Source organism: Sinohyriopsis cumingii, chromosome 8 (assembly GCF_028554795.1).
Source record: "Sinohyriopsis cumingii isolate HCF-2022 chromosome 8, ASM2855479v2, whole genome shotgun sequence".
Taxonomy (NCBI): domain Eukaryota; kingdom Metazoa; phylum Mollusca; class Bivalvia; order Unionida; family Unionidae; genus Sinohyriopsis; species Sinohyriopsis cumingii.
The window spans coordinates 118,097,040-118,111,066 of record NC_142968.1 but is presented as its reverse complement, the minus strand read 5'-3'; the positions used below and the strand labels follow the sequence as shown (position 1 = coordinate 118,111,066).

The following is a 14,027-nucleotide window of genomic DNA, read 5'->3' as shown; positions in this document are numbered from 1 at the left end:
ATATTTTTTAATGTTTAAGAACATTATCTTGAAATTCTCAAATACATGATGATGCACCTACTTCCACACATTCTCACACATGATGATGCACCCACTTCCACACATCCCCACACATCCTGATACAACCACTTCCACCACATTCTCACACATCCTGATACACCCACTTCCACACATTCTCACACATGATGATGCACCCACATCCACACATTCTCACACATGATGATACACCCACTTGCACACATTCTCACACATGATGATGCACCCACTTCCACACATTCTCACACATCATGATACACCCACTTCCACACATTCTCACACATGATGATGCACCCACTTGCACACATTCTCTCACATGATGATAACCCACTTCCAACACATTCTCACACATGATGATGCACCCACTTCCACACATTTTCACACATCATGATGCACCCACTTCCACATTCTCACACATGATGATACACCCACTTCCACACATTCTAACACGGGGCCCCGAGTGGCTGAGTGGTCTAAAGCGCTTTCCGTTACAGATCACTGCCATCTCACCTCTGTCTGCGTGGGTTAGAGTCTCGGATTCGGCTAATGTGGGTATGTGAGAAAACTTGCCGGTAGCTTCTCATGGGTTGGTGGTTCTTTCCGGGGTTTTCCGGGGTTCTTCCTCCACCATTAATACTGGCTGCCATGTAAAGCCTATTGTGTGCTGAAAAATGGCGTTAAACCCTACAACAACAACAACAACAACAACAACATTCTCACACATGATGATACACCCACTTGCACACATTCTCTCACATGATGATAACCCACTTCCAACACATTCTCACACATCCTGATACAACCACTTCCACCACATTCTCACACATGATGATGCACCCATTTCCACCACATTCTCACACATGATGATACACCCACTTGCACACATTCTCTCACATGATGATAACCCACTTCCAACACATTCTCACACATGATGATACACCCACTTGCACACATTCTCACACATGATGATACACCCACTTCCACACATTCTCACACATGATGATGCACCCATTTCCACCACATTCTCACACATGATGATACACCCACTTGCACACATTCTCACACATCATGATACACCCACTTGCACACATTCTCACACATCATGATACACCCACTTCCAACACATTCTCACACATATTGATATAACCCACTTCCAACACATTCTCACACATGATGATACACCCACTTGCACACATTCTCACACATGATGATGCACCCACTTCCACCACATTCCCACACATCCTGATACAACCACTTCCACCACATTCTCACACATCCTGATACACCCACTTCCACACATTCTCTCACATGATGATAAACCCACTTCCAACACATTCTCTCACATGATGATACACCAACTTCCACCACATTCTCACACATCATGATACACCCACTTGCACACATTCTCACACATGAAAATACACCCACTTCCACATTCTCACACATGATGATACACCCACTTCCACACATTCTCACACATCATGATACACCCACTTCCACACATTCTCACACATGATGATGCACCCACTTCCACACATTCTCTCACATGATGATAACCCACTTCCAACACATTCTCACACATGATGATACACCCACTTGCACACATTCTCACACATCATGATACATCCACTTCCACACATTCTCTCACATGATGATAAACCCACTTCCAACACATACTCTCACATGATGATACACCCACTTCCACCACATTCTCACACATCGATACACCCGCTTGCACACATTTTCACACATGATGATACACCCTCTCCCACACATTCTCACACATGATGATACATCCACTTCCACACAATCTTACACATGATGATACTCCACTTCCACACATTCTCACACATGATGATACACCTGCTTCCACACATTTTCACACATGATGATCGACCCACTTCCACCACATATTCTAAAACACAACTCGATGTACCCACATCAAAAACATTCACAAACACAAATATGATGTGTCCACTTCCATCACATATTCTAAACTCAAGCCGATGTACCCACTTCCATGCATTCTCAAACACAAGATGGTGTACTGACTTTCACACATTCTCAAACACAAGTTGATATACCTGCTTCCACACATTCTCCAACACAAGATGATGTACCTGCTTCCACACATTCTCCAACACAAGATAGGGTATCCACTTACACACATTTTATAAAATTTTGTGAACTAATGTTGTGAATACCATTTTCTTTTGGTCTCTGTATTGCACTTGGTATCACACAGGACTCAGCATTTAGGTCCTTTCATAACACTTGAAACAGGAAAATTTATTAGGACAGTGGTATCCTATTGTTTTTTTCTTCTTCTTTTTCTTTCAGCATGTATTTAAGCTGGAACAAGAAGAGTATGTGAAGGAGGAGATAGAGTGGTCATTTATTGACTTTTATGACAATCAGCCATGTATTGATCTGATAGAGTCAAAACTGGGAATTCTAGATCTGCTGGATGAAGAATGCAAGGTGAATAAGAAATATTACTGTTATGACTGTTTTAATCATGTAGAACAAATATTTGATAGATATTTTGTCAAATATTTAAATGTAAATATTAAATTTGAATTGAACAGATAACTACTTACTATTTAGTGGAATTTTTTGTTGAAATAAAATTGTGTAATTTTGTTTTAAAAAAACTTGGGATTTTAATTTTGGCCAATTATATATTGGTGATTGTGGACCTGGTTAGGTTATTATCTTCAAGGCAGTCAGCTTTGGTAGTTTTTTTTTTGTTGCAATCTCTGTAAACACTAAATAGCAACTTTTTCTACACCATTTCTGTTTATATGTTATTTTGAAGAATAATTAAACTAATTATAAAGTGACCATTTGTTTTGAAATAATTATCTAGTATCATTAATTTTATGAACACAGCAGTTATTAAGAAATGCAATTTCAGTACATTTTGCAATTTAGTTATTAAAGGGCATTATGTATTATCCCTACAAAATATTAAAAAACGTTAAAACATGAAGTTTTGTGTTGCTCAAATGACAAATTTGTTATGGCATATGTATGTGTCAGGGTCATGAGCCTGAGATAAATTCATGCACAATATCAGACATGTATTGTCCTCTGACTCATAATGAACTTTGAATGTGGTGTTGTATTTAGTACATACCTCTCTTTTACACTTTTCAGATATTTCTAGCTATAGATTATAAATTAAACTCAAAACAAATAAGGGTGAATACAAGTTTGATACGATGCATCTACAGACGTCCATTTTCATACATCTACAGAAGCTTCAAAATTGTTTCATTCTTGGTATATAATATGGTAATTTGATACAACGTCAGTATCAAATGCTTCATCAGCCATGCAAGATTCAGTGGGTATGTAATAGATTTCAAAACTATGGGTCCCTTACCTTCCTTGTATTTTACTTGAATATTGCATATTTTTTTTCTGGAGTCATTTCTATCCATCCATGCACACCACACAGATTGACCGAGTTTATGTTTAGGTCTAGGTTATGGTGCATTCATAGGACAACTTGGCACCAATTAAATGAAGATCATATATTCAGCATTATTGCCTAGTTCACCATGTGAGGAGGGGAAAAAGCAAGGCATATTGTTCCATAGAAATATTGTGATCATTTGTGACTACTGTTTCAGATGCCGAAAGGTTCTGATGACAACTGGTGTCAGAAGTTGTATGACAAACACTTCAAGAAGGGCCAGGAGCACAGTCACTTTGATAAACCCAAAATGTCAAGGTCAGCTTTCATTGTGAATCATTTTGCCGACAGAGTCACTTACCAGGCTCATGGGTTTCTGGAGAAGAATCGAGACACAGTATTACAAGAACATGTTGACATCTTGAAGGCCAGTGAAGTATGTATTATAAATCATAATTTGTTGTCTTCAAATTTTGCGAACCTAATATTCCCCGTCATTTTGCCTTGAAATTTTGGTGGGTTAGTTATGGGCTTTATATACTTAGTAGAACACTAACCTTTAAAATCACAAATAGTTTAATGAGTCAGTTCCATTATAATTGAAACTCAGGTTTTCATGAGAATTTTGTGATTTACTTTATGTGACAAATGTATTTTTTCATCTCTGTTGAGAAGTATGTTTGGTGGTTAGTTTGTATTTTAAACAGTTGTTGACATGTTTTACATCAACTATACTCATTTTGTTACAGCAGATCTATTGTTTATTTTAAATTTACCAGGGTGATTGGGACCACACTAATGTTTTTTTCATGTTTTATTAGGGCTTTTATTTCTCTCAGTAGTATATAAGTTTATCTACTGGAGATCATAAATTGAGAATTTTTTTTAGTTTCTTGCTCAAGTTCATCTCGTATTGATTGTGTAAACAATCCAAAAAGTTAATTGATCAGCATCAAAAGTACATGGATTTATTGGTATTTGTTGTCTCACCTGCATAAACATTTTGAAGCATGTTCCGGTAAAACATACATGGGTAGTCACCCATAGATGCAGTTCAAAATTTGGTTAATAAGAGAAACTTTGCATATATATGTCAAAGAAATGCCTCCACTAGATACCTTGTATGTTTAAATGGAACAGCCCTGGTACCATGTGTGTTCATATGAAACAGACTAGGTACCCATCATGTTTAAATGGAACAGCCCTGCATACCATGTATGTTCAAATGGAACAGACTAGGTACCATGCATGTTTAAATGGAACAGCTGTGCATACTATGTATGTTTAAATGGAACAGCCCTGAGACATAAGTATCACTTTTATGATGATGGTGGTGGCAGTTTCAGCATTAAGTGATGTGTTCAAGTGCTAAAGTTTATACAAGTCAGATACAGTGGAAATGGCACTGCTAGCATTTAATGTTGTGTTCAGGTGTTTTAAGTTTGTACAAGTCAGATACAGTGGACATGGCACTGCTAGTATTTAATGTTGTGTTCAGGTGTTTTAAGTTTGTACAAGTCAGATACAGTGGACATGGCACTGCTAGTATTTAATGTTGTGTTCAGGTGTTTTAAGCTTGTACAAGTCAGATACAGTGGACATGGCACTGCTAGTATTTAATGTTGTGTTCAGGTGTTTTAAGCTTGTACAAGTCAGATACAGTGGACATGGCACTGCTAGTATTTAATGTTGTGTTCAGGTGTTTTAAGTTTGTACAAGTCAGATACAGTGGACATGGCACTGCTAGTATTTAATGTTGTGTTCAGGTGTTTTAAGTTTGTACAAGTCAGATACAGTGGACATGGCACTGCTAGTATTTAATGTTGTGTTCAGGTGTTTTAAGTTTGTACAAGTCAGATACAGTGGACATGGCACTGCTAGTATTTAATGTTGTGTTCAGGTGTTTTAAGTTTGTACAAGTCAGATACAGTGGACATGGCACTGCTAGTATTTAATGTTGTGTTCAGGTGTTTTAAGTTTGTACAAGTCAGATACAGTGGACATGGCACTACTAGTATTTAATGTTGTGTTCAGGTGTTTTAAGCTTGTACAAGTCAGAGAGGAGGTGGCAGAGTCAGCATTAAATGTGTTCAGTTGTACAAAGTTTGTACAAGTCAGATACAGTGGTACTGATAGTGTCAATATTATGTGTTGTATTCATGTGATAAAGTTTGTACAAGTCAGATACAGGGGAGGATACATCAGTGTACAAATGTGAGGGATTCTATGAGTTTTGTGAAAACTTTGAAAGCAACTGATTGTACATGTATCTCTTGTCAATAACTGACTACTAAAGTATGTGCTGTTGATGGGCAGTTTTCTGTGTAATTTGTATTACATGTTAATGTGAGATTTATATGGCTATTATTAACTTAGACATACCTTCTTTATACAGATATCTAATCTTCTTCTGGAGGAATATCCACTGCCTCAAAAATCCAAGTCTGTCAAGCAAAGCAAGATGTTAACCATGTTGTTAGGTCTGTGTTGGCAAAAAAGGTGCTAAAACATCATCTGCTTGCTGAGGTGAAAGTTGGTTAAAAGTGTTCTTCTGTGGGATAGAGTTTTCTTGCATTGGGCTTTATTTACAAGAGCAAGGTTAAATGTCCAAGTTGTAAAGTATTATAGTTTGCTGTTGGTCAGGTGTGCATTTGCTTTTTGTTTCCAGACAGTAACTAATACTAAACAGATTTCAGTGCAACTTGGTACATGTGTCCCCTTTAACGCAAGAAAAAGTCCAACAGACTTTGGGCTCAGTCCAAGATCAATGTCTGTCTAATCTCATATCAAGAGGATAAGATATGAAATCTGCAGGATTTCCATATGACCACTTCTATCCAATTATATCACTGTATATGTATGTAAAACATTTTATGATCATGTTGCTTTTATTTAATCTGTACGGTATCTTCTCAGTATGAACTAGTTGGTGAACTCTTCAGTGATGATGCAGAAGAACCACCAGACAAACGTCAGCGTTCATCTTCCAGGGTTACACCGCTAAAAAAATCAGTTCCAGCCAACAAGCAGCACAAGAAGACAGTGGGATCGCAGGTAGGATTGATCTCATTTCCTCAATCATTCTGGGTTTTTTTTCTCCACTTGGCAACATTCTTTTTTTTAGTAAGTGCGTTGAAAAAGCAGAAGAAAAGTATTGAATACTCACTAATACCGCTTGATGTCTCTCATCCTTTTACATACTGACAGAAAAGTACAGGACATGAACTGAAATTTATTTAACATATAAGGATGTTCAGCTTTTTGGACAATTCTGTATACCTCCCACAACTTTGTTTTTGGCAGGGGTTGTTTCTTGGCGTGTATTCGGAAATCAGTCTGTCCATCCATCCATCACATTTTATTGTACCATTCATATCTCCAGAGCTGAGACACTATTTACGAGAACAGAATTTTCATCAAACATGATATGTGCATGTGTGTCATGAATAGACAATGTGTTGCATATACAGAAACAGACTTTGATAAATGCTTGTTTTTCTCCATCACACTTTTGGGTGCTGTTCATATCTCATGAATGATTTTAGATATTTTAATGAAACATAGTAATCGTGGTGATATCGCTTGTCACACAAAAGTATGCTTTGTCAGATAGGCACTTTTTGAGTTATCTCCTCATATTTACATTTTGTGTTTACTCCATAACATATTTTTATGCTGTTTTTACCTGTTGAATCTTTTGATATATCATCTTGAAACTTTGCATTTGTAATGAATGATTAGTTAGCATGGCATGATGTTATGTATATTTAATTGTAATGTATGTTTGCTTTTGTTTATATGATATATATATATATATATATATATATATATATATATATATATATATATATATATATATATATATATATATATTTCATTTGTATTGTGTGATTAACCTTTTATCCATAACTGAGAGTAAGAGTTGGGCCCACATGTATAATATTATGTAGGGTGAATTTGTTTCAGTTTTGAATACAGCCTTGATTGTGACCTTAGAATTTTCTAGAAACAAAGTTTGTTTACAGTTTGAATGGAACTTAAATTAAGATGATAGAGTAGTGAGAGCTGTGTAAGATTTTTTATTACTTGAAATTTTTGGAAAATGTACTTTCTCGTCCAGGTTCTGAAATTGTCTCTTAGGTTTTTACATTAAGCTTGAATGTATTGGAATTACTCATTCCTACCTTAATATCTGAAGTGGAATCAGTCATATTGTGTTCAGTTTTAATTTGAGAGGATTTATTTAAGTTATTCACAAAGTGCTCTTTGATTTTCAGACCAAATCACAATTTTGGGATTGTTTTGAATTCATTCAACGACATAGCACTTTTGAGGCTACTGGCACATGGGCACATTCAGAATTGGAATTCATTCAAAACACCCTGAATTCCATTGCAGATTTTGTCAGTTAAGCCCTTTTGGAATTATTTGCCAAATGTTTTTAATTTTATTTAGTCCATCATACTTTTGTGTCAATTTATATATCTGTAGCCAATTATGGTATTTATATACATTTTTGTATTCAGGTGTATTATGACCGTGTGTTACTTTTGTGTGTACTTTGATCACTGATACTTTCTGGGTTTGTTTCCACTGTTTAAATGTTACAGATTTTTCATATTGTCTTTTGTCCATAATGCATCATCTGTTATTTGCCATTCATTTTCCATCATATTTCATAACAGATTTTTTTATCAGAGTTGGCTTGTAAGACAGGTTTTAATGAGTGAGATCAATACTTGTGAATGAGGATCCCGGCAGATAAGATCTTGGGACTTAAACCTGCAATCTTCTGGTCTTGAGGCCTATACCATAACCATTGAGTTATTGCTGCTGATTTTGGTGGAAATCACAATTATTTTCAACTTGAAGCTCTAATGGCAATGCCCATTGGGAGCAAGAACAGACCCAGTAATTCATGTTGATAGTATAGATGATCTCCCCTTATAAAACCATATAAGTGTGAACTAATGCAAAAGAACGGCATCAGTTTTGGAGGTATTCAGATTATCTCGGAGTAGTTTCTCTAAAATTTAAATTGCTGATTTTCATCTTGTAAAACAGCAACCTACATTTGTGATTTAATATTTCATGTGAAAGTGTTTAATTGGGTTCGGCAGTTTTACTGTTTACTTTGCAAGGTCTTTATGTGTGTGTGTGTGATTTGGATTTTTAGCATAGCTGTAATAATTTTCAGTCACATCGCTATGATATCTGCATTGTGGCAGTTTATAGTGATGTCTTGCACTGGAACATCATGTCGCAAACATTTAGTATGATGTCCCAACCAGTCACATTATCCTGACACCAGGCCAACCAGTCCTAACAATAAGCTCTTGATGCTGAGTGCCAAGCGAGGCAGCTGTTCGTACCATTTCCATAAGTCTTTGATATGACTAGGCTGGGGATTGAACCAACAGCTTCCTGCATCCGAGGTGGACAAGTCCTAAAAATGATGTAAACTTTCTTGAAACATACTGCAGTGTATGATTCTTTGCGATCACTCATTTTATTTAGAAATATGATTCAATACTAATTCAGTAAATTATCAGATACATTAGCATTTATATTTATAAGTCAAGACAAAGTGCAAACTGTACAGACCAGGATCTGCTGCTGCATAATATGTTGGCAGATCTGGGTCTCTGCATTTTGTTAGAATTAACCAGTAGAACAAACAATATAGACCCTGATTCACCACAGCATAATGCAGTATAGACCCTGATTCACCACAGCATAATGCAGTGGCAGATCAGGGTCATGATTCGACTTATAAATGAGTAGACATGTTAATATTTGACCATATCTTGTTAACATCGGATGGAATATTATGCATTTGAGTCATTTTTTTATTGTTAAAAAAACAAAACAAAATTTCTGTCCACAGTTTCGTGATTCTTTGTTGATGTTGATGGAAACTCTGAATGCTACTACATCACACTACATCCGATGTATCAAGCCAAATGATTTAAAGGAGGCATTCACGTAAGTTACATAATCACCTTGTGTTACACATGGGTTTTTGTGAAGATTATTTATTATTTTACGCTAACATATACACCATGTAAGCTATCATAAAAAAATTGGGAAAACTTAGAAAAGAACATAAAAGAATACAAATGTGGCTATGAACCCTGTGCAAGGTGTTCATCTGTGACCATTGCATACAGGCTGGATGGAACAGATTAAATATGGAACTAATTCAAGCTACACCACTCCCTCAATAACTTGTGCCTGATAACCCACGAACCCACTTATAACACGGGGTCAGGTGTGGATTCCATTTTTTAAAACCAGAAAATACCCCAAAAATTTATCTTTATTCTTTTTAACTTGAAGAAAATCGTGACCCAACTTTGTAACTGAAACTTTGATATATTGCTCATTTTATCGTCAAGAATGGTAGATAGAACCTGGAAATTTTAATCAACATTGTGAAATAACAACTTTAAAAAGAATTCATAAAATTTGTTACATCTTCTTTCCAAACAACATTATTAGTACACCTTAATTAACAATATTCAAGGAAATTTCAATCAATGAAAATGTCACGTCTAGTGGAGGCAGTACCTTAAACAAAAAAGTTAAAAGGCATACAAATCCTACATGCTTAAGAAACAGCAGCCCCAGTCACATTTCGGGTAACTCATTTCACATGATCAGTTGAACACTGTTATAAATGTTATTGTGTACATAATCTAATTACACTACCTTAAATTAACCTTTTCAATCATAACTGTGATTAAATATAGCAAGGCAACTAAGTGAAATGAGTACTTCATAAAAATAAGAGTTTTTTTTCACAGATACGGACCATTGTGAGGAAAACGAGTTTCAGTGAATTCCCAAATTCGAACGTAGAGATATCCTCATGGATACTTGCAATGAAATCAGAGCACGAATATTTTACTAATTGAACGATTCAAAAATTGAGTTTTGATGTAGATGATTGTCTCACGTAATGTACTGGGTTTTTTTTATTAAAAAGGGATCTTGTTTGGTAGTGTATCAACAGTCAGTCTGATTCTCTGTTCTGAAGACTTGTTATTTTGCAAAATACTATTAAACACCACTCCAGCAACAAGACTAATCAACAAAACAAAAAGCTGTGATGTAATACTCAAATGTTTTTACGTACCATGTTGATTGTTGAAACCAGTTGGATTTATGTTATTAATCTTTCAGATGTTGGACATTTTGAAAATAAATGTAATTTATACAGAATAAAATCAACTCTGCAATTTCTTTTATTTCGCAATGAATTATGTACATGGTTAGTACAGATACAAATTTACAGTTACAGTATAATGGGAGATTCAGATAACCAACAAGGCACACTATATATATCATACATACAACTACCACTGCTGTTGCAATAACCTTTACTACTAATGCTACCACTACCACTAATAATACTTTTGCTGCTGCTACTGCTGTTTCTACTACTACAAGCACTACTGTTGTTAATGATACTACAGTAACTACTACTACAACCACTACTACTAGACTGTTCCTCTTGCAGATTTGACCCAAAGAGAGTTGTAGAGCAGCTGAGGGCTTGTGGTGTGTTGGAAACCATCAGGATCAGTGCTGCAGGATATCCGTCCAGGTGAGTGTGTGATGGGTGTAATGGCATCCATGTTGGTATTCTTATCAAAGTTGTTTGATGTATTTTTCTGTGAGTTTCTAGGAGAAAAATAATTGTCTTTTTATTAAAAGGTTACATAGTATTTATTTTAACTGAATTTCAAAATATACTTACTGGAGAGCTAAACTATTTAACATTCTTGTATTGTTCAAAAGAACGTTTACATAAGTAATATCGATTTTTTGGTATTTGTTCAATTTACCTCTTCTTTTGATGCTTGATTGCAAGTATTCAGTTCTTTGGTTGGGACATTTCTGTGTTGCACAAGACGGGGAGTATTCAATCTCTTGGTAGGGACATTCCTGTGTTGCACAAGGCAGGTAATATTTCGCTTGTTTGCTAGAGGTAGTATTCATGCTACATGTCTGCGGTATGATGCCCAAGTGCTAGACATCACTATAAACTGCCACACTGCAGACTTTGTAGCGATATAACTGAAAATTTTTAAAGCTATGTTAGAAATCCAAATCACAAACTTAGATTGAAGTCATGGATATATTTAATTATGAGTGAGATCAGCATCTATGAAAGATGTGAACTTGTATCCGATTGGCTGAGCTAGTGAACAACATTAAGGCCCTGATTCTTCTAATCAGATTTTAAATTGGTATCTAAACTTATCTCCGCAAGATCTCAGGTGAATGTGATTATGAACAGCTGGAACAGAGAGTATATGTGAGGGCTGTTCCATTTAATGTACATCATACCCAGGAAAGGCAGTTTTTTTTCCACAAATATTTGCAAGGTTACTCCAATTACTTGAGGGATTCGTATGAAAATTACACAAAATTCTGAATTGCATGTACAGGTGACTACTTTATGTTCAGAGTGCCTTTACAGGTTCCCAAGTATGTTTCACTGGAATTGCCCTGGGGAGATCTTGCATCTGATTTTCTTCGAGCTTGTGAAAACTTGAGAAATCATAATTCTTATCTTATTTTGATTATATTTGGTATGCAAGCTTGTATCATTAAGATCTTGAATGATTTATAAGTTGCTAGCAACATCCACATACATTAATGGGGTGATCAGTTGAGTTCATTTATGGGCAAGATGTATGGATAATAATGGCTAATTAATTATCTATCAATGTCGTCATAGGAGACAAGCATCTTTTCTATTTCTTGATAAGAGAGGGGACATTCTAACTTAACATGATTCCATGTTGGTTGTCTGTTTCAGGTGGACATACTTAGAGTTCTTCCAGAGATACAGAGTTCTTGCCAGGTCCAAAGATATTGACAGGAAGGATCATAGGAAGACCTGTAACAATGTCCTCACCAAGCTCATACAGGTTAAATGGATTTAGCTTTTTCTGCAGTAGTTCATTTCAACACCTTGATTTATTGCCTGTATTTATCACTCAAAGATCTCAACACATATGCTTACCAAACCCATACAGATCAAGGGAAAATAAATTTTCCATGTTCATCCTTTTTTATGTGTCCACCATTTTGGCAGAACAAATTTTACTCCAACTCTTGTCTATTAATTTCTTCCTTTTTTACATTGTAATTTATGTTCTACAGCATGTACCTTCTTCAAATGTTGCAGAAAATCTGAATTTGGGGGTCAGAGGTCAAGGTCACTGTTACATAAAGAAAGATAGGTGGTTTCTGCACCAAGACATTAGTTGTAGATCACAAATTTGGACCTAACATTATCAACAGTGTGCTCATTGGTAAAGAATAAGCTTATCAGTTTTGACCTTGAATGATTAAATGGACTGAAAACATATTTAATATGAGGCTTTACATGAAGAAGACCTAGGTTAAATTTGATTTGCACAGTTTTCCTGCAAAATTTATTGGAGTTATGGCCCTTGTTTGACTTGGAACTTTGCCCTTCAGTTACATCATATTGGCAGGAGCGTCTGTGTTTCTCACAAGGAATTATAAGTTCATTGTCGTAGGATTTACAGTGATTTTGTAGATTTGGTAATTCGAGGATAAGAAGATAATTGTTGAGATCTTTGCCTAGTGAAATGTTTTCCTCAAGGCTATAATGTCACAACTATTCAGAGAAAAGAAAATATTCACCATATAAGGCCAACCTTTATTAAGAAAAGGAGTTACAAAAATATGTCAAAAGGATGATCAATCGACAGATCTATTTGGTTTGGCATTCAGAAATGTTGACAACATATTTTTATTTCATCTTGCCTAACGTCTCTTATGTATGATCCATTCTTTGAACTCCTTGATTCCTTTCCATCTCATCTTGCTGAATGTGTCTTAATTATGACCCTTTTTGAACTCCTTGATTCCTTTCCAGGATGAGGACAAATACAGGTTTGGAAAAACCAAAATTTTCTTCCGTGCTGGCCAGGTTGCTTATCTGGAAAAGCTCAGAGCAGACAAACTGAGGGCATGTGGCATGATGATCCAGAAGCATGTCCGTGGCTGGCTGGCTAGGAAGCGTTATATGAAACTCAAGAAATCAGCATTACTTATCCAGACACATGGAAGAGGGTTGCTGGCGAGAAGGTTTGTTATAGCAGGCCTCATGTTCTTGTTACTTTTGTAACTGAAAACTTAAACTCTAGTGGACAACCTCTTTATTAGTTCCAGTCTTTTAGAAATCTTCATCATAAATGAAATTCACTAGTTAGGGCTGTTCAGTTTATACTGACATGGTACCCAGGGAAGGCAGTGTTTAAAAAATATATGCAAGGGTACTTTGATTTCACAGAGTTTATATTAAAATGATTCTAAAATTCTAAATTGCATCTATGGGTGAGTACCCCACTTTACAAGTGCCTTTCCTGGGTCCTATGCGTGCTTTAATGGAACAGCCCCTAAATAGTAATCAGAGTTGGATAAAAGCCTGAGAATATTATTTTGGATTCATGCTAAGCAAAACACAAGACTCTTTAGTTTTGCTTCAGAGTTTCGTTTAAAAAAGTACATGGCTAGATTATAA

At 35.8% G+C, this 14,027-nt stretch overlaps 1 protein-coding gene across 2 annotated transcripts in view; it reads left to right on the top strand.

The window, feature by feature from the left end:
* Positions 1-14,027, top strand: part of LOC149794490 (unconventional myosin-Va-like) — a 232,575-nt gene that overhangs the window by 72,465 nt on the left and 146,083 nt on the right. For both annotated transcript variants that reach the window (XM_089968738.1, XM_089968737.1), the window contains exons 14-20: positions 2,377-2,517; positions 3,675-3,893; positions 6,374-6,511; positions 9,345-9,442; positions 10,980-11,066; positions 12,288-12,399; positions 13,380-13,591. In XM_089968738.1, the coding sequence (XP_089824864.1) occupies positions 2,377-2,517; positions 3,675-3,893; positions 6,374-6,511; positions 9,345-9,442; positions 10,980-11,066; positions 12,288-12,399; positions 13,380-13,591 (1,007 nt within the window). The remainder of the gene's footprint in view (positions 1-2,376; positions 2,518-3,674; positions 3,894-6,373; positions 6,512-9,344; positions 9,443-10,979; positions 11,067-12,287; positions 12,400-13,379; positions 13,592-14,027) is intronic.